Source organism: Clytia hemisphaerica, unplaced genomic scaffold (genome assembly GCF_902728285.1).
Source record: "Clytia hemisphaerica strain Z4C2 unplaced genomic scaffold, Clytia hemisphaerica genome assembly, whole genome shotgun sequence".
NCBI classification, from domain to species: Eukaryota; Metazoa; Cnidaria; class Hydrozoa; order Leptothecata; family Clytiidae; genus Clytia; species Clytia hemisphaerica.
This window is the reverse complement of record NW_027104274.1, coordinates 423,234-441,456: the sequence shown is the minus strand read 5'-3', so window position 1 is coordinate 441,456 and position 18,223 is coordinate 423,234. Positions and strand designations below refer to the sequence as shown.

General features: G+C 36.4%; 1 protein-coding gene across 1 annotated transcript; it reads right to left on the bottom strand.

Moving 5' to 3' along the window:
• Positions 1 to 91: 91 nt before the first annotated feature.
• Positions 92 to 18,198, bottom strand: LOC136816743 (uncharacterized). Its single transcript, XM_067073062.1, has 9 exons — positions 18,006 to 18,198; positions 11,337 to 11,403; positions 10,806 to 10,956; positions 10,310 to 10,521; positions 8,202 to 8,329; positions 2,416 to 3,014; positions 1,870 to 2,135; positions 1,305 to 1,559; positions 92 to 819 (listed from the first exon to the last, which is right to left on the bottom strand). The coding sequence occupies exons 1-9, from the start codon at positions 18,107 to 18,109 to the stop codon at positions 694 to 696; spliced, it is 1,908 nt and encodes a 635-aa protein (XP_066929163.1). The 5' UTR covers positions 18,110 to 18,198; the 3' UTR covers positions 92 to 693.
• Positions 18,199 to 18,223: the final 25 nt, after the last annotated feature.

The following is an 18,223-nucleotide window of genomic DNA, read 5'->3' as shown; positions in this document are numbered from 1 at the left end:
AACGCTCGGCCTATTTTGAGTGCTTTCGTATTAGAAATTAAGTCATTAACATCATGAATACGGATGCAATCTTTCGGTCTTCGAATCCGTTTTCCCTACAGCTATACATGGTTATTAAAAAAAAAACATACCAAAACACCGCATTCTACAGACAAGATCGGTAAAAATTCACGATTCTTTTTATCCGGATACTACTAGCAATTAATTTTAATCAAGATGCTCCATCTCATTCATCTCGAATACGTTGGAGTGATAACAAGTCTAGGAGGTAGAAGGATTTTCTCTTTTGGTATCACAAGCACGCATGTGTTGAATCAAAAGTAATTTGTCGAGTCTTCAATTAGGTATGGAATCGTAGGTTTGGTTAATTTCCAACAGCCGTGGAATATTATTTATACGATATCATCTTACGTACGAGATATTTTGATAATATATCGATGCTTAATTTTCACCTTCGCCTACGGTTTGTGTGTGTACGGACGGTATGTACACGGAAAATCTAAAACAAAACTCCTCAGTCCACCTCATATTTTGACATTGGTTGCCTTCTTTCACATTGTAAAAAGTAACTGAAGAGTATGAAAATTCTGAGATTTCGTATTGAGCTTCCATAGTTATAAAATTCAACGAAAGCCACTGTGTAGACCTTGATAATTGAATTTGAACGGAATATTTTTTGTTGTTGTTGCATTTCTATGTGTTCAATGAAGATGGTGCACTAGAAGTTGTAGATGATGTAGCAGCTGGTTTATAAGGAGATACACAATCACCGAGAAGTGTACGAACTGATTTCCAAGCTTCGTTTGGTGGTGGAGGTGACTGTATAAAACAAACACAATTTAGAGACAATCGGTAGACATTGAAATATTTCTAAAAATTATACTTATGACGTACTCTTAGGTGCCAAATAAACGCCCCCCGGCAATTAGCCCCCCCCCGTTTATTAAAATTTCGAAAATTTTCAAACCCCCTCCGTTTAATCGAACCCCCCCCCCGTTTATTTGCCACCTAAGAGTATTCTTTTAAACAGAAGTATAACATAAACATTTTGACCAATATGAAATAATGATGTATACATCATCAAATTTCTACTATTGTCAAGCTTACGGTACAGTTATATGATTAAAGTCCCTTATATGTAGACTATCTTAATAATTACACTATTTGAACATGCTTTTTTAGCCATCGAGCATCGCCTTACAAGAATTAGGTAAATCAAAAAGCAATTCGATAGAAATATAACCACATACGGAGGCTATAATTTCATACATGATTATGTTTTATCAAAATTTTCAAGAGTTTACCACTGGACTGCTCACATCTCGACCAAGCGCCGGAAAAATAGTCATCAACACGATCTTCCAACCCGGTAACGCCTGTGTTCGAGAACCGAAAATATTCCTCGGTGTACGTTCGAAACCGCTAGTGGTTGAAGAAACGTTATCTGATTGAGCTGGCGCGTGGACGTCATCATGAGTCGGGGAGGCCAATAATATATTGGTCCAGGGACACCAATGACGATGTTCGGAAAGCATATTGAAGGATTCTTCAAAGGGTTCCTTGAAATTAAAAAAATATATCAATCATTAAGCAGGGCAAAAATCGGATTCGTACACCTTTTGTCAGCTGCTGCAGAAGCACTTTGGGGCTGGTGTATATATTTAATGGGTCAAAAACAGTTAATACACAGTGTACTAAGTGTCAAGGGGTGGTGGTCCTTTGGAAAAATTTCAAAAAGCAGTTAATACACATAGTGTTATGTATTAACTGCTTGCCCCCCCCCCCTGCAACAAAATATCAAAATCTTTAACTTTCCGACCGAGACGAAAATAGCAATGTGCTATAAAGGTAAACCAAAACGTTTCATACCTGAAAACGCATACGTTTCGTTCTCACCGGTTCACCATCTTCGTCCTCCGTTTGATGTACTGGCGTCATGGCGCGCGGCGTGTGAGCTATGGAATGAGAGTCTAATCTCCGGTCAAAAGAGATGGAACCAATTTCACTCATTACCGATTCAGTAGCTTCAATGTTGGTGTTGTCGGCAGTCATGAATAAGAGTTCTTTCATCCATTGTTGTTGGACGTGGTTTGGGTGGCTGGATGGTGGGTTCTCGGTAATCGCTTTCTCTAATTCTGTAAGTAGGTAAATGAGAGGACTCGTTATCTACACATTATGTATACAGATTACTTTGTACACCATAAATATATCCGAAACACCTACAATATTTAATAATGATTTTTTGTCCCGAAGGAGTGCTTCCGTTTGGGTCTGTATTAATTTAATTCAGGAATCGACTTAAAATGACAAGAGAAAGAAGAAAACAAAAGCAAGAAAAAACTAAAATAAAATGTTTTTTAAGAAACGTAATTTCATTAAGACTTCCTTCACCCTTAAATCGTTTTAAAGACGTACCTAAATCTTTTTCTGTCGTATCTTCAAGCCTTTTCTCGAAACATTCGGATCCCACTTCGCTGAAGATGGAGTCGCTGTAAATCGAATGAGACCGGCCTCCTGGCGCCGTACTCAAAAGTAACTCTTTCATCAACTCTTGAGGGGTGGCTAGAGGGATACGGGCCGGCTCACTGAAGATGGATGATTTCATGATACTGTGTGGAGGGTGCGAGCTATGATAGTGTCCTCCTCCCATCGAGTCTGCATCATCATGATCATGATCTATACTCATGTGTTTACTGTCCGATACCCTAAGATTGACTAACGATTCTTGAGATCCTGCTGGCTTCAAAAGGTCTGAATGGGCTAAAGAGTCGCTACTAGTTGCCAGTTTTGAGAGCTCGTGTGTGACACTTCCCGAATGTGTACTGTTCTCGGATTTGACTGATACTCTTGATGACATAAAATCTTCAGATAATGATTGTTGTGAGGTCGCGGATTCGAAATGTAGTTTTTGCTGTTTGGCATTCCGGCGACTGGAGAGCGACTTGTAATGCCATAAACCTGATTCTTTGCCACATAATGAACACGTGATGGATGGGTCTTCAACAATGGGTTGACTTAAATTTAAAAATAAATTATACAAAAACCATGTGAAGGTTTCTTGGCAAATTAAACCAAAAGCGTATAGGGTCATCAATGGGTTGACTTAAATTAAAGGGAGAGTTATTCACAAAGACTTTTCGTCATCTCGGAAAGTCAATCAGCATAGTATTTCAACTTTGCTTCTAGAAAAACAAGCAACATGCTGAATGGACTGTTGATCAAAATCAGAAAAAAATAGGATAAATAGCAAGGGAATAAGAAAGTGTAGTGAGCAGCTTGAATAGATTACCGTGAGTATCAGAGCTCAAAATAGTCAAAAAAGTAAAAAAAAAAAAACATTAGGCACTTTTCTACCCAAATTACCATTACATATTACCATTTTTATATCACTATACAAAATATAAGAAAAAAATACCAAGCCAATCTCGAGAAATGCTCATTTTCCCTAAATATGACAAAAGGGAATTTCCCCAAATAAGAAAATCCGATTTTTACGGTCAAAATAAATTTTTCGAAAAAAACTACTTCAGTCACGTTTTAGAGAACCTTGCCCTTCATCTTTGTCCAAAAAATCAGAAAAAACTAATGAAGCAATTTTACAAAGTCCAAAAATTCCATTTTTAGGCACTTTTTGGCCCAAATTTGCCCACAAATTATATTTTGAAAATCAGGCTTCATCAGAGTTTAAATATTACCATTTTACATCAAAGTGCAAAAATTCAGAAAAAAATATCAATCCAATCGCGAGAAATGCTCTTTTTCCCTAAAAATCAATCGTAAAAGGGGTTACGCACGGAGAACGAGTCTCGTGTTCGCAAAGCGAAAGGGATTCTATAGAGCCCACTAGTTATATAAGAAGAGGTGGAGGCTATCAATCCACTGCTCAAAAGAATATCGTACTTTTTTCCCGAAAATCCCAAATCAAAATCTAAAATTCCATAAATCTAAAAATTACAACTTAAAACGGATCAAAACTCAAAATACTGCGAATCTTGTGACGATGACGTCATTTTGCTTTGGCCCTAAAACTTTGAGTGCAATACGAGAAATATTTTACGAGGCGAGCCTTTTTATGAGGCCAATCAGTGTAACGTAAATCTACTTACAGAAAGTTAAAGGAAGCAAAAATTCCTGAGTTAAAAAAGGAACAATAACTCGGATAGTTAAAGGAAGCACAATTTCCCGAGTTAGAAAATAAAAATTAACTCGAAAGCTAAAGGAAGCAAAAATCACGAGTTACAAAATGAAAAATAATTTGGAAAGTTAAAGGAAGCAAAATAAACCGAGTTATGAAATGTAAAATGACGTCACCTTATTCCAAAAATGACGTCATCACTCGGGATAACTCAGTTTTTTCGTAACTCGGAAAAAAATAACTCAGGAATCCCGGATCTCTATAATTTCGAATGTTTTTGTTCGAAAATCTTGTTAGATTCGAACAAAAAAATTCGACAAGTTCCCGCCGAATATATAAACATCAAAATAAAGAAAAAATTTTCGATCCCGAAGCTTCAAAATAAATGCAGCAGCTTTTTTTTTCTTCTGTGAAATGGTTATACATTACTGATACACAGAAAAAGAAGATGTATTGTATTTTTTCGATTGAGAAGAAATTCTTCATTATTGCGTTTCTCTATCAGATTGATAACACTTTTCGATGTTTTTGTTTCGATGCATAGATGAGAAAATGCATGCTGGTTTAAGCTATGAATGGTCTGAAACAACATTTTTACAACAAAAACTAATTGGGGCGAACTACTCGACTTTCAATTATCGTCAAGCTGTAAATGTGTCGAATTATCGAAGTAAGAAATGTTGATTGTTGAAGAATTGACGCTGAAAAGTCAAAACAAAGACCAGTTTTGTGGAAGATTGGGAGAGACACGAGAGACTTTTTACAAAAATCCCTCGTTACACCTGGTTTAATCAAAGACATTGAATTTCCCTGGTTTTGTTATGGAAAATATATTCTTGACAAGTATTAAAGAATTTCAAGTTTTTATGCATACACGATGAAAAGAAATGTTTGGTTTTCACGATGAAACGAACGAAAGTGCCGAAAGCTGAATTTATTTGCTTTGGGTCGTGTCACGTGTGTGTCGAGTAGTTTTGTAATAATTTCTATATATTTCATCAGTTTTAATTTCACTGACTTTTTGGAAAGAATGGTAATGGAGTAAGGGCTCATCAAAAAATAGTTTTTTTTACGTTTTTCCCATTATTTATTCCGAGAGTTCAGTTCTTTTCGGCTGTTTTGTTTTGATTTTCTCACGCTGCTTACCCAAAGGTTAACTAATTTTTATTTGAAGTCGTCCTAAGGCCTCATAACATCCCTCTCTCGTTGCATTCTCGATAAATTTCCCGATCCAAAGAGGGGTTAGCCATTTCCAAACTCCTTTCCAATCTTGAGTTATCACATTTTTTGTATTGATGACGTCATCAACTGAAAATGGCTAAAGATTCAGCCAAGTTTGAAAATTGTACTCAAGCCTTATAAACTTTCCCATCTTATTCCCCATAAAATTCCCGATAGAATAAGGGGTCAACGACCTCTCAATTCCTTTCCAATCTCGAGTTATCGCATTTTGTTTTGTTTTGATGACGTCATCAGCTGAAAATGGCTAAAAATTCAGCCAAATTTTAAAGTCCTACTCAAGCCGTATAAACCTTCCCATCTCATTCCCCATAAAGTTCTCGATCTAATGAGGGGTCAACGACCTCTCAACCCTTCTTCAAACTCGAGATATCGCATGTTTTCTATTTTGATGACGTCATCAGCTGAAAATGGCTAAAAATGCAGCCAAATTTGAAAGTCCTACTCAAGCCTTATAAACCCTCCCATATCATTCCCCATAAAATTCCCGATAAAATGAGGGGTCAACGACCTCTCCACTCTTCTTCAAACTCGAGATATCGCATTTTGAAGTTTTTCCCAAACCCGTGACGTCAGTGGGTCCTCTTTACCCCTAATGTTGTCAACGGTCAATTCGGGAATTTTGGAATTTTTGCGGTCAACATGTACCTTGTGCCCCAAGGGTCCCAAAAAACCAAAAAACGTCAATTTTTTCCAAGGGAAAGTGGGTTTTTAAATTTGCGAAAGATTGACACTGCAACGACTTCTTCTTAAAAAACGCTAATTTTCGAAATTTTCAAAGTTGAAACATTCCAGAGGCTAAACAAGGTGGAATAGCGGCTAGACGAAAAAAAAGGTGAATTTCCATTTTTAGTGCCCGCATATCATTGAAATTTTGTAAATTTTGCTTACGCGCATGCGTTTGCCAAAAGAGTCGCACTCCGCTCGCTAACGCTCGCTCCGTGCGTAATGATATAAGGGAATTTCCCCAAATAAGAAAATGCAATTTTTACGGCCAAAAAAAATTTTCCGAAAAAAACTGCTTCAGCCACTTTTTATCCATCTTTATGCATAAAATCAGGAAAAACTAACGAAGCAATTTTGCACCAAGTCCAAAAAACCTTATTTTTAGGTAGTTTTTGGCCCAAACTTGCAAAAATCCGTATTTTACGACGAAAAAAAATTTTCCGAGAAAAATTACGTCAGCCACATTTTAGGGTGCCTTGCACTCTATCTTTCTGCCAAAAGTCAGGAAAAACTAATGAAGCAATTTTGCACAAAGTCCAAAAAACCTTATTTTTAGGTAGTTTTTGGTCCAAATTTGCCCCCAAAAATTATTTTTCAAAAATCGGGCCCCGTCACTTTTTAGGCATTGCTATTTTGTATCATTGTGCAAAAAATTAAAAAAAAATAATGAGCCAATCCCGAGAAAAGCTGCTAACAGGAAAATGGTAAAAGGGAATTTCCCCAAAAAACGAAAATCCGTATTTTACGACGAAAAAAATTTTCCGAGAAAAATTACTTCAGCCACATTTTAGGGTACCTTACACTCTATCTTTCTGCCAAAAATCAGGAAAAACTAATGAAGCAATTTTGCACCAAGTCCAAAAAACCTTATTTTTAGGTAGTTTTTGGCCCAAATTTTGCGAAAATCCGTATTTGACGACGAAAAAAATTTTGACGAGAAAAATTACTTTAGCCACATTTTAGGGTGCCTTGCACTCTATCTTTCTGCCAAAAGTCAGGAAAAACTAATGAAGCAATTTTGCACAAAGTCCAAAAAACCTTATTTTTAGGTAGTTTTTGGTCCAAATTTGCCCCCAAAAATTATTTTTCAAAAATCGGGCCCCGTCACTTTTTAGGCATTGCTATTTTGTATCATTGTGCAAAAAATTAAAAAAAAATAATGAGCCAATCCCGAGAAAAGCTGCTAACAGGAAAATGGTAAAAGGGAATTTCCCCAAAAAACGAAAATCCGTATTTTACGACGAAAAAAATTTTCCGAGAAAAATTACTTCAGCCACATTTTAGGGTACCTTACACTCTATCTTTCTGCCAAAAATCAGGAAAAACTAATGAAGCAATTTTGCACCAAGTCCAAAAAACCTTATTTTTAGGTAGTTTTTGGCCCAAATTTTGCGAAAATCCGTATTTGACGACGAAAAAAATTTTGACGAGAAAAATTACTTTAGCCACATTTTAGGGTGCCTTGCACTCTATCTTTCTGCCAAAAATCAGGAAAAACTAATGAAGCAATTTTGCACAAAGTCCAAAAAACTTTATTTTTAGGTAGTTTTTGGCCCAAATTTGCCCCCCAAAATTTTTTTTCAAAAATCGGGCTCCGTCACTTTTCAGGCATTGCTATTTTGTATCATTGTGCAAAAAATAAAAAAAAACTAATGAGCCAATCCCGAGAAAAGCTTGTAACAGACGAACGAACAACGGTCAAATTAAAGGACCTCCCGGTAGGTCCAAAAAGCAGTCAGAAATTCGTCTTAGAAGCAAAGTTTATATATTTGTGCAGGTAAGTCTACCTTGCTTTCTGATTAGCCTGTAGAAAAGTGCCGTGGCGCGAATTCATCTGTCGTTGTGATTTGTCTATCGATGCTTAACCTCACTGATGGACCATTCCATTTTATATCCATACAGAGGGTGGACGAACATTTCCGTGAAGAATTTCCAGGGGGTCTAAAGAGTCTTTTTCATTTTCCAGGGGGTAAAAAGTTATTATATTTCCAGTGAGCAAAACACTGACTTTATTTAAGGTATGAAAAGAATTTTAAAAGCTCCCTGTATGGAAATTCAATGGAACAGCCCATGATGTAAAATTAGATTTCGAAATTCTCACCTTGCATTCCAGCCTGTGACAGCCAATATGCATGCAACTTTAGCCTGTAACACTTCATCATCTGTATCACAAGAATGGCGAAAAACGTTTGTCAAAAGCTTCTCGATGCAACTGTTATCCAGACTTTTCTAAGAGAAAAAAAGGAATATAATATTTCCTAAACATCAAACCAAATTCTCAAATAAACGAATAATTGGGGTTAAAGCCTGATTATGCTCCAGTAACAACAGCATATTCTATTGTTGTTATTAATGGAGTGTGACCAGGCTTGAATTCCAATTTCAGGTCAACCGACCACAGCTAGTTCCCCTCAAATTAGAATGTCAATAGACCTTTGCATAAATTACGACACAAACAACACTTGCCTTGTTTTGAAATTATTTCCATGGTGATCAACTCTCATCGGATTTTATCAAAACTACTTTCTATTCATAAAGAATCATTTAATGTCTCAAGAGACATAACCCCCATGATAATCGTTTGAATACGAGTCAAGTGATGTTTGTGACGTAATTTATGATAAGGTCTATGGATTCATCGACCCTATGATACTCTCCCATCGTTGCCCAATTGGATTCTTTCCATCTCTCACAGCGGGATCATTGCAAAACAGGTGTTTTTTTAAAAATGAAATCAACCTCTTCTTAGAAGAGGTTGATTATTAGAGCCAAAACTATTTTTTAGAATGCTAACAGAGTCCTGGTGACACATGAATTTTTGCAAAGCTGGTGAAAGACTTTACCATTGGACCTATGATGGTAATACTCTTTTTTTTAAGCATAATGGAAAATTCGGTCGAGGCTCAATATGCGGTTAGTGTAAAACGCAGGTCACAGGTCACAGGTCGCAGGTCACAGGTCACAGGTCAGTGATGACAGGTTAACTCTAATCAATGTCATTGCAGAGGAAAATGTTTGGAAAACACAAAGAATTGTCAAAAACATAATTCTCAAGCAATTTCATCCATATAGAACCATTTCAAACATCAAAATTTAGCCATGTGCTTTTATCGATCTTTCGCAGTTTGCGCCGTGTATAACGCAGACCAGAAAATATTTGAAACCATATTATACACAGGTATATTACATATCGTAATGTTTGTAATGTTAGATGATGGTTACATATAATAAAACAAATCGCTCTAAAACTACCTTCTCAGAGAACTCACAAGCTTCTGATTGGTGTAATTTTATATCCAGCCATATTGTTATCATTGCATTCGGCATGCTGAATATTTTTGGTGTTTTTCTCTTGTAAGACATGATATTTTGTAATTCTGTCAATATTTTTGTCAAAAATTGTCATTAACACATTAAAATAATAACTGAATAATTAATTAGTTCCATCCTTCTAAAACCACTCTCTTAGGGTCCTTGCAAGCTTCTGTTTGGTGCCATTTTATATCCATTCACACCATCCACATCACATTTTGTATAATAAATATTTTTCGTGCTTTTGTCTTGTTAGACATCATATTTTATGATTTTGTCATTATTTTTGTAAGTCAGTGTCACTATGTCAAAATAGGTTGTTATTCTATTCAATTGTCATTTTATAATATCTAAATAGCATGTATTACTTTTTTGTAATTTAATGCGCTATGTATATGTATTGATGTTATGTTATGTATATGTTATGATCTTTTTTTTTTTTTTCCGGTCTGCACTTTGTTGACCTGTGACCTGTGACCTGCGACCTGTGACCTGTGACCTGCGTTTTACACTAACCGCTCAATATGCATAGCAAAATCTCATTTTCAGCCTGAATTTATGCTTATTTATATGCTTAGACTTCAAATCGTGAATTTTCTTTGGGTTCATGAAAATTTTGAACTTTTAAGTCGGCACATTGATTCAGCTCAAAGAATGAAAGTTATCTTTGTAATTTGGAGCAGCAGGTGAAAATCTTTGGTCTTGAAAAGCTCAAACAGCTTCAAAAGTAACCCTAAAAAAGTCAGCGTCTTAGAAAAGCAGCAAGAATTCTATTTGCATTTCAGCTTGGAGGGTACGCTTTAGCATTATGCCTATTTTTTACCGAATTTGAGTGCTTATTTAAACGTTATGCTTATATAAAATAAGAGTGTAACCTAAAATATTTAAGAATTTTACCATTGATGCTACAGTATCTTCATTCAACTCAGGTAGATTTCCTTTCAACTCCAGCAACCCACAAAATGCTGACCGAATCTCCATTTTCCATTGTTGTGCTGAGCGCGAGGGTAAACTCAAAAAGGATGGTGGGCAGGGGTTCTGTGGCCAAGGACAAAGCTTTTGATGTCCAATTTTCAATTTGTCTTTGATCTCATTACAAATGTCAGAATCTAAAAAAGAAAATACTTATGAATTAAAATTTGATAATCAAATACATAAATAATTCAAAGGCACAGCTCTTTCATGCCAAAAGTATTCCGAAGGCGTCCTTGACAATCCCAAAAGCCAATAAATACAGAACACTGAAAGTATTGGAAGTTTAACTTTGAATTTTTAACATTATAATAAATCAAGTCTTAGAATCATAGTACTGGAGGATCTAGATCTCTGTCTCGGTTCAGGTTTGATTTTACCAAAAATCTATAAAAATCTAAAACATTTAGTAAAACCTTACAAGCTGATGAATCCCAATCATCAGGCATACCAGCAAATATGGTAGCACTGCATGTGACACATCTCAACTGGTCAAGTTCTTCATTGCACCAACCATATTGAGCACATTTCAAGGGTGATAGCTCATTTGGTTTTGCTGCCCAGTTAGTTGTCTATGAGAAAAGCGATTATGATATACTTTATTTTACAGCTTTTTTTATGAATCACTATCATTTTTTTAATCAAATATAATGAAACTTAATTCTTTGGTTGGCTAAAGGTTGGCTACTATTGGTAGGTATTTAATTTTGGCCAATACTTTTACTACTAGTAAAACAAAAACCATTTTAAAATTTTGGGGAGTTTAGCCTTATTTGCTGATCCCCCCAAATTTAATTCCTGCCAGGATTAGAATGGATTACCTCAGCTCTTGTGAATAAGTTTTAGGGAATTCAGCAATATTTAATATAAAACTGATTTAAATAGACAAAACTGTTTTCAATAATAATTTAACTAGAGACTTAAAAGGTTACAATGAAAAATTTTACCATACCGTGAATGTTTTAACTCTTTCAAGAAACAAGTCTTTACTCTGTGGGTTACAACTGACATTTGATTCACTAAAAACATAAACAAAACAAGATTAAAGTATTAAGCAAAAAAGCAATGTAAAGGTAAAATGGGTTTCTATAAATGATACTGAAATCTAATCTACAAAGGAACAACAGAAATGTCTGAAGTATACAAGTAAGCTTTTGTGCTGAGATTTATGTAGTGCGCTTCTGAGCTAATGGTTTAGTGCATTTGGAAATGGGTTCCTACAGTAGGTGGAACTTTGATATTTTAGGATTACGATTCTACCAGCTTTTTTAGTGATATTATATTATATTTTAATTGTCAATGGCAAAAGATATTTCTTTTAAAGAATAACACAGCAGGTGTTGCTTTGACAGTTACCCCCGGATTGTTTAAGTAGGCACTTTGGTCATGTGACAAAAAACCACGTATATGTTTAACCTGACTGACCAAAACAGTAATTACATAAATTATTGTGGCAGTGAAGGCTTGAAACGAAAGTGGAAAGTGGGTTTTCAGCTTCTGACTTTTCATAGTTCGCACCCCCCCCCCTTTATAAAGGGGGGGGGGTAGCGATGTTCAGAAAATCTCAGAAAGGGGGGGGGGTAAGAGAATTTTTTCTAGAAAGGGGGAAGTTTTTAGAAAGGGGGGGGGGTTCATCTAGAAAGGGGGGGGGGGTAAGATGTCAGTGGTATGTTTTTTTGTGTATTTTCCCAAATTAGAAGTTTTATTTTTAATTTACAATGCAACGTCTTCTTTATTAATTGTTTAGTATGTTTGAAACATTCGATTCAAAATGATTCTATTTTTTTCGCAATGCAGTGTGTTCTATTTTCTTTTGTAGGATTTTAAAATTTTGAGGGGGGTAGCATCAAATTTTAAAAGGGGGAAGAACCTAGGGTAGGGAGGGTAGCTCTAGGGTAGGGGGGGTAGTGACCCCCTTCCGAACTATGCTTTTGATAACAATCTTCTTTTGGCAAGAGATTTTCAGGGTAGTATAATATCATGAATAGATTGAACATACTAAAATTTGAGGGGGTTTTGTTCGACAGAACTTCTGAAAACTTAAGAAACGCTCAAAAAACCAACTTTCCCTAAGGAAACGCAGACAAGAACGGGTTTGTTTACCTCCAGAGACCAAACGATGGAGAGCATCAAAATAATGTGTGCGCACTAGTTTTACAAATTACGGGAAAGGTGTATTAACGTTTCTTTGTGTGTTCCACTATGAATTTTTTCATATTTCGATTTAAAAGCCTACTCAGTGCGAAAGAGAAATTGTGTATTTTTTAATACGCCGTTCATTGACTCAAATCAAATGGCTTTGGAGGTTCGGTGAAATGGTGGCAGAATTGCCATCCCATGTTTTGTCAGATAGTCCCAAGTTAGAGCAGTTGACGGTCAGTCATTTGATAGCTATGCAAGTTTCCCTCCGCTGATGCAAGTTACCTGATTGAACACTTTGATCACAATCAAACATTCGTTTTTAGTACCGTCTGGTATAGCCTGGGAATCCAAGCTCATAATCTTAGAAAATACAAAAAATACCTCACCTCACAAAGTTCTAAGATTATAAAGCTTGGTGCAGGTAGATAGTCTGACACAGAATGTTATAAACAGTCTGTGTGTGAATCCTTGTTGACAGACTTTCTGAACTTTGGAAACCCAGACAAACACACATAATCAACTTACCAAAACTCTTTCACAAGCTCTAAAGACTCTAAAAACTACTAAAAACCACATCAAAACATCAGCCACATGTATTTAGACTTTCAGTCAACAGCCCTTTTGTTTCTAAATGAATCTATGTTTTCATTTTCATTTGTTTTTCTTTTTCCTGCAAAATCAGCTTTTTCCATAAATTATGTGCGCGCATCGATTTTTCAAAATGCGCGTGAAAGTACTGCTAAGTAATGCGCCGAAAGCTGGCCAGTCAGGCTGAACCTGCATTGCAGGGAAAAATCTCCCTGCAGGCGAGTTACCTGCACCAAGCGTTAATAAACAAGCAGCAAAAATATCAAAAACTAGACTGTGGAAAAAGTTTAATGCTTGGATTCTCAGGCTACATCTGGTATAGCTTTTTAAACCAAGAAATATCAAAGTTCCAGCTAGTAGGAAGGCCGAGATCACAAATAACTTGTGTTCGCGTTGTCCGACCGACTCACTTTTGATCTGAAAAATTTGATTGTTTTTAGTCAGAAAGTCGGGGAATCTATCGAATTTTTAGGTGATATTTTCCAAAGAACATTTGCAGATTTAGCGCTAGTTAGTTTTTAGTCATCAAGCGTTTAAAACAATTTCTACTTGCAATTTTTCAAAGATTTTTTTGCGTTTTCGAGCGCTACATAACTGATTTTGCCGCTTCACACGTAACAATAAACAAACTGCAGACAGTGCGCTAGATGATTCTTGCCGCCTGAACAAGCCATGGCCAGAGTGTATTTTTCTGACATTTTTATTGCCCACCGACGACCCATATTTTAGAGCCAAAAATGACGTGAACACAAATTATCTGTGACCTCGGCCTAGGAGCAGCAGGCTAGCTCTAAAGCTCTAAAACAGCAGCATCTAATAGCATGAAAACCAGAACATGATTCTTCGATGGGAATCAAAACTGTAAAGCGCACTTACAACCATCGATATATCAGATCTAATAAAGTTAATGACGGCACTGTCATCATTGATAATAAAACAAAGGATTTTCTATCAAGAGTCTTGTAAACATTCCAAGAACTTCCATCGAAATGATCTGTCACAGCTGAGTCTACAATTTTTAACACGGTCCGAGGATTGAGCCAAGAACGCCAGAAAACGCTTGAAGAATGCTCGCAGAACACCCGCGAGCTGCCGCGCAGATGAAGTTTAATCTGTCAATCATTTTCTCAATTTCTCAAGCGAAGAGTCGCGAAGCGATTTCTAGCTTTACGATGATAGTATTCAATTATCATTATCCTTTTATTTTCATTTCTAGAACTTTTGCACAAAAAAAAGGAAAAATAGAAAAGTTGTATTTTTTAATGCTCTATTCACATGTTTACAAAAATCCCGAATTTCATGATTTTTTACTTAGCTCATTCAAAATTGGTTTGGTGTTGTTCTAGTGCTCCGTTTATTTTAATTTTTGGAGAGATTGCAAGGGATAGTTTGACAGTTACATTGCCTCGAAAATGTCAATATGAAAATTCCGTAATCAGAGAACGTATGTCTCGCTCATTATAAAAAGGCCTAGACAAACTTTCAATAATTGGATTGTAACATCGAGTTAAGTCTCTTTTGTTAAGTCACCAGGGGGTAAATAAAACAGACCTTGATACATTTATCGTTTGTTTCAACTTAACAATTCGTTTAAAACTCAGGCTCCTAAATATTTGGGGTAGGTAAAATATGTACAAAGAAATTCAAACTTTTCCAACCCGGCGAATCTTTAAAAAAGAAGCGAACAATAAAATATAATTACCCTTTCCAAATAAACCTCTTCGGTGGCGAGCGTAGTCTACTCTACTCTAGTACTTACCTATAAATCATCCAAATCTGTTCATTCTTTTTTTTTAAATCAATCAGGAATTATCAGAGAAACAAGTAAAAAAACTGCATTCAGGTATCTATTTTCTTTCCAAAGATATTCATGTTTTTCTACGTCAAGGTGAAAACATGATTTAGCGCTGACCACGGCACCAGAAAATTCTCGACCCACATTGAAACAAATGGCTAGCTGTCGCTATTGAGCTGGTTCATCTTTTCAATTGCGGTTTTTTTAGTAAACCCAGGGTAAGATTAGGCTACAATCGGAAGACTAGATTTCATCCGCCATTTTTGGCGCGATTTTGGTGCTTCCGAAAATTATTTCTTGCTGGCGTGGTGTAAGGAGGCGATTCTTTGAAAAGGTGATTTTTTTGTGTTTTGAAAATGGAATAACTTTGGGAATACTTAACCAATTCTAATAAATGACTTCTCATTTTTCTCACAAAGGTAAGGACTTTCAAATAAAGTTAGTTTGGTTTCTAAAAATTGAGGGGAAAATTTTGGCCTTTCCACCCTATCTGTGTATTTACATTCGTTGTAATGTAATGTTGTTTGGGGAATTATGAAGTTCTCTGGAATTTCGATTGCATTTATTCAGGTTGATTTTTTATGACTTCTAATGGTACTTTTTCTAACGAGTTTGATTACTCTGTTCTCACACTTAGGCGGCAATAAAAAATGTGTTGCATTCGGGTCGTCCGACCGACTGTTTATTTACAAGAAAACCCAATTCGGAAATTTGGTAAAATCGCCGGGTTTTTTTGGGTGCTGTTCACAGGTTCGGATCTTTCCCATAATGGCGGTCACGGGCAAACGGAGCATGTCTTTGAATCATTATTTTTTGTTTTTACTTAACCCACATTGATTGAGTCCCATTCAAGTTTTTTCATGTACCCTTGAAATTTTTATGTCAAAGTTCAGCAACACGGTAGGGCCACTACCCTGGGGGCCGGAAATAAGGGCCGCTTTATGATTAACACATGTGCGCGCACATTTAGTTTGGCAAATTAGGATGGTGGCATAAGATTCTGTTGATTCTACTATGCCGACTTGATTCATCGGGATTTACTAGATCTTAAAAACCCGACAAAATATACTACTGACTGGATTTGAAGATGTTTTAGGACCCGAATGGAACATATTTTTGATTGCCACCTTAAGTCTTTTTTTTTTGCGTCCTTTGTTTCCGTGATTACTTATATTTATATTTTTAAAGACAGGTAAGAAGGCATATTGATGTAACTGTTTGAGGATAGACCTTTTCGCCTTTCCATCCGCCATATTGAATTGTATGCAAAAATTATGGTGGCCGAATTGCCGTGGTGAAATTCCCTTAGAAAGTATGCAAAACATATGCTAAAAGAAAGTATGAATTAAAAACTTACATGCATAATTGGCATTGTATTAAAGTGTAATCTTGTAGAAGAAAGATTAAATTTGCTTCTCTTGAAAACTAAAAACAATTATATTCACTCATCTCTTAGAACAAGCATTTCAAAAGACCATAACATTAGACAGAAACTCAAACTGAAAAATCATCCGCGAAGGTAAAAAACAATCCTTATTCGGCTGACTGCAAATTATTCTCCTGGGAATAGAGCCACCAAATGATCAAATCAAAACATTGAGAAAGTGTGACGTCATAATTACTGCTTTCAGTTTGCGTGTTTTGAAAGTTTGATAGTGTGTACTCCGTCTTCGTGGAATTTTTTTATGGCATGAAAACAGAATATGCAATGTCTTTAAGAACAAATTCCTAAAAGGCTTTTGTTGTTCTGTAAATATTTCTTTTTGGATTAAGAAATTCCATCTTTTATTGTTCTAATGATTATAATATTTATTTATAAGATGCTTTGTTGTCTTTTTAATCTTTGTGTAAACTTGCATATGTTTTGCATACATTCCAAATAAATCCAACCACGGCATTTTTGTTCCTGTATTTTTGCATACAATTCAAGATGGCGGACGGAAAGGCGAAAAGGTCTATTCTGCGGCACAAAGTAAGTTCTATAGAAAGTTTTTGGTTGTTTTTTTCAAGTTCAAAGACGCTTGTTCGTGCACTGGGGTCGTTCGTGGCACTGGTGACTTAACTCTATATACAAGGACCCTGCCGACGCACCGGACTGTCCGGTGTATTTGTCCGGTGGCAAAAAGTATCCTTTCGCTACACCGGACGCAATAAGTCCGGTGTTGCATACAGGGAATTTTGGACGCCGGACATTTACGAAACAAAAAATTAAGAAACACCGGACGCACCGGACTGGTCAAGTCCGGTGTAGAGATTGTCCGGTGGAAAAAAATATTCTCAATTTACACCGGACTTTCGCGTGTCCGGTGTTCGTTAAGTCCGGTGCGTCGGCAGGGTCCTCATACCAGACCCGATCAATCGAACTTTTCGAACCAATCGAACAATCGAACTAATCGAACTCCATCGAACGATTAAAGTTCGATTAAAAAAATTAATCGAACCTAATCGAACACTCACAATTTTTGAAGCAATAGCAGTGCGATTAGTTCGGTCAGTAAAAAGTTCGAATAGTTCGATGATATTAAAATCCTCATATCTTCCCTCGCTTGCAAAAACTTTCTCCTGGCACACGATTGCCCATTTCGACAGTTCCCGGACTTAACAGCTTGATTTTTATTGTACGCGGATATTTGTTTATCCGGAAAAAAAGTCCGTAGCCCCTCTGTTGCAATTTCGCGCGCGGCCGAGTGGCGGAATACTACGCCCGCCCCAACAAACCGCTTCTTCTGGCGCTAAAAGGATACAGGAAAAGTGTGTAATCCGTTATCGGAAGTAATTTCCCGATTTACATTCCGATTTTGGCTTTGAAAAGAAGCTAATATACGGTGGTGGAGCAGCACAAACTTGTCGAACAAAATTGGTTTATCGAACTGATCGAACCGAAACCCATTGATTGAACTTAATCGAACACTCACAATCTTTAAAAAAATCTTAGAGTTCGATTAATTTATTTAATCGAACTTTAATCGTTCGATGGAGTTCGATTAGTTCGATTGTTCGATTGGTTCGACAAGTTCGATTGATCGGGTCTGGCTTATATACATGGCTTGTAAAACAAAGCGAAGTCAGTAAGGAAATGAACAATCAAAAACTCACATGTTAGGATCCTTCTCCTCCTTCTCTTGTTTATTTGAAGCATCAGACTCCGCCAATGTTGAGAATATCTCTTTGATCTTGGTCTTTTCTTGGACAGAAGACATCTTTGTTTCCAGCCCAATATGACGAACCGGCTTCAACTGGAGTATAATGTCTCTTGAATGTTACACAATCTTCTCAAGACATTCATATTGTAGTTTATTATGGATAGACCCGAA

Excerpts from the sequence above, each read along its gene's own strand:
- LOC136816743 (XM_067073062.1), bottom strand. The coding sequence starts at position 18,109 with ATGTCTTCTGTCCAAGAAAAGACCAAGATCAAAGAGATATTCTCAACA. Across the intron at positions 10,522-10,805 it reads TGATTGGGATTCATCAGCTT|ATTCTGACATTTGTAATGAG; the intron begins GTAAGGTTTTAC and ends TTTCTTTTTTAG. Across the intron at positions 3,015-8,201 it reads GTCACAGGCTGGAATGCAAG|TCAACCCATTGTTGAAGACC; the intron begins GTGAGAATTTCG and ends TTTAAATTTAAG.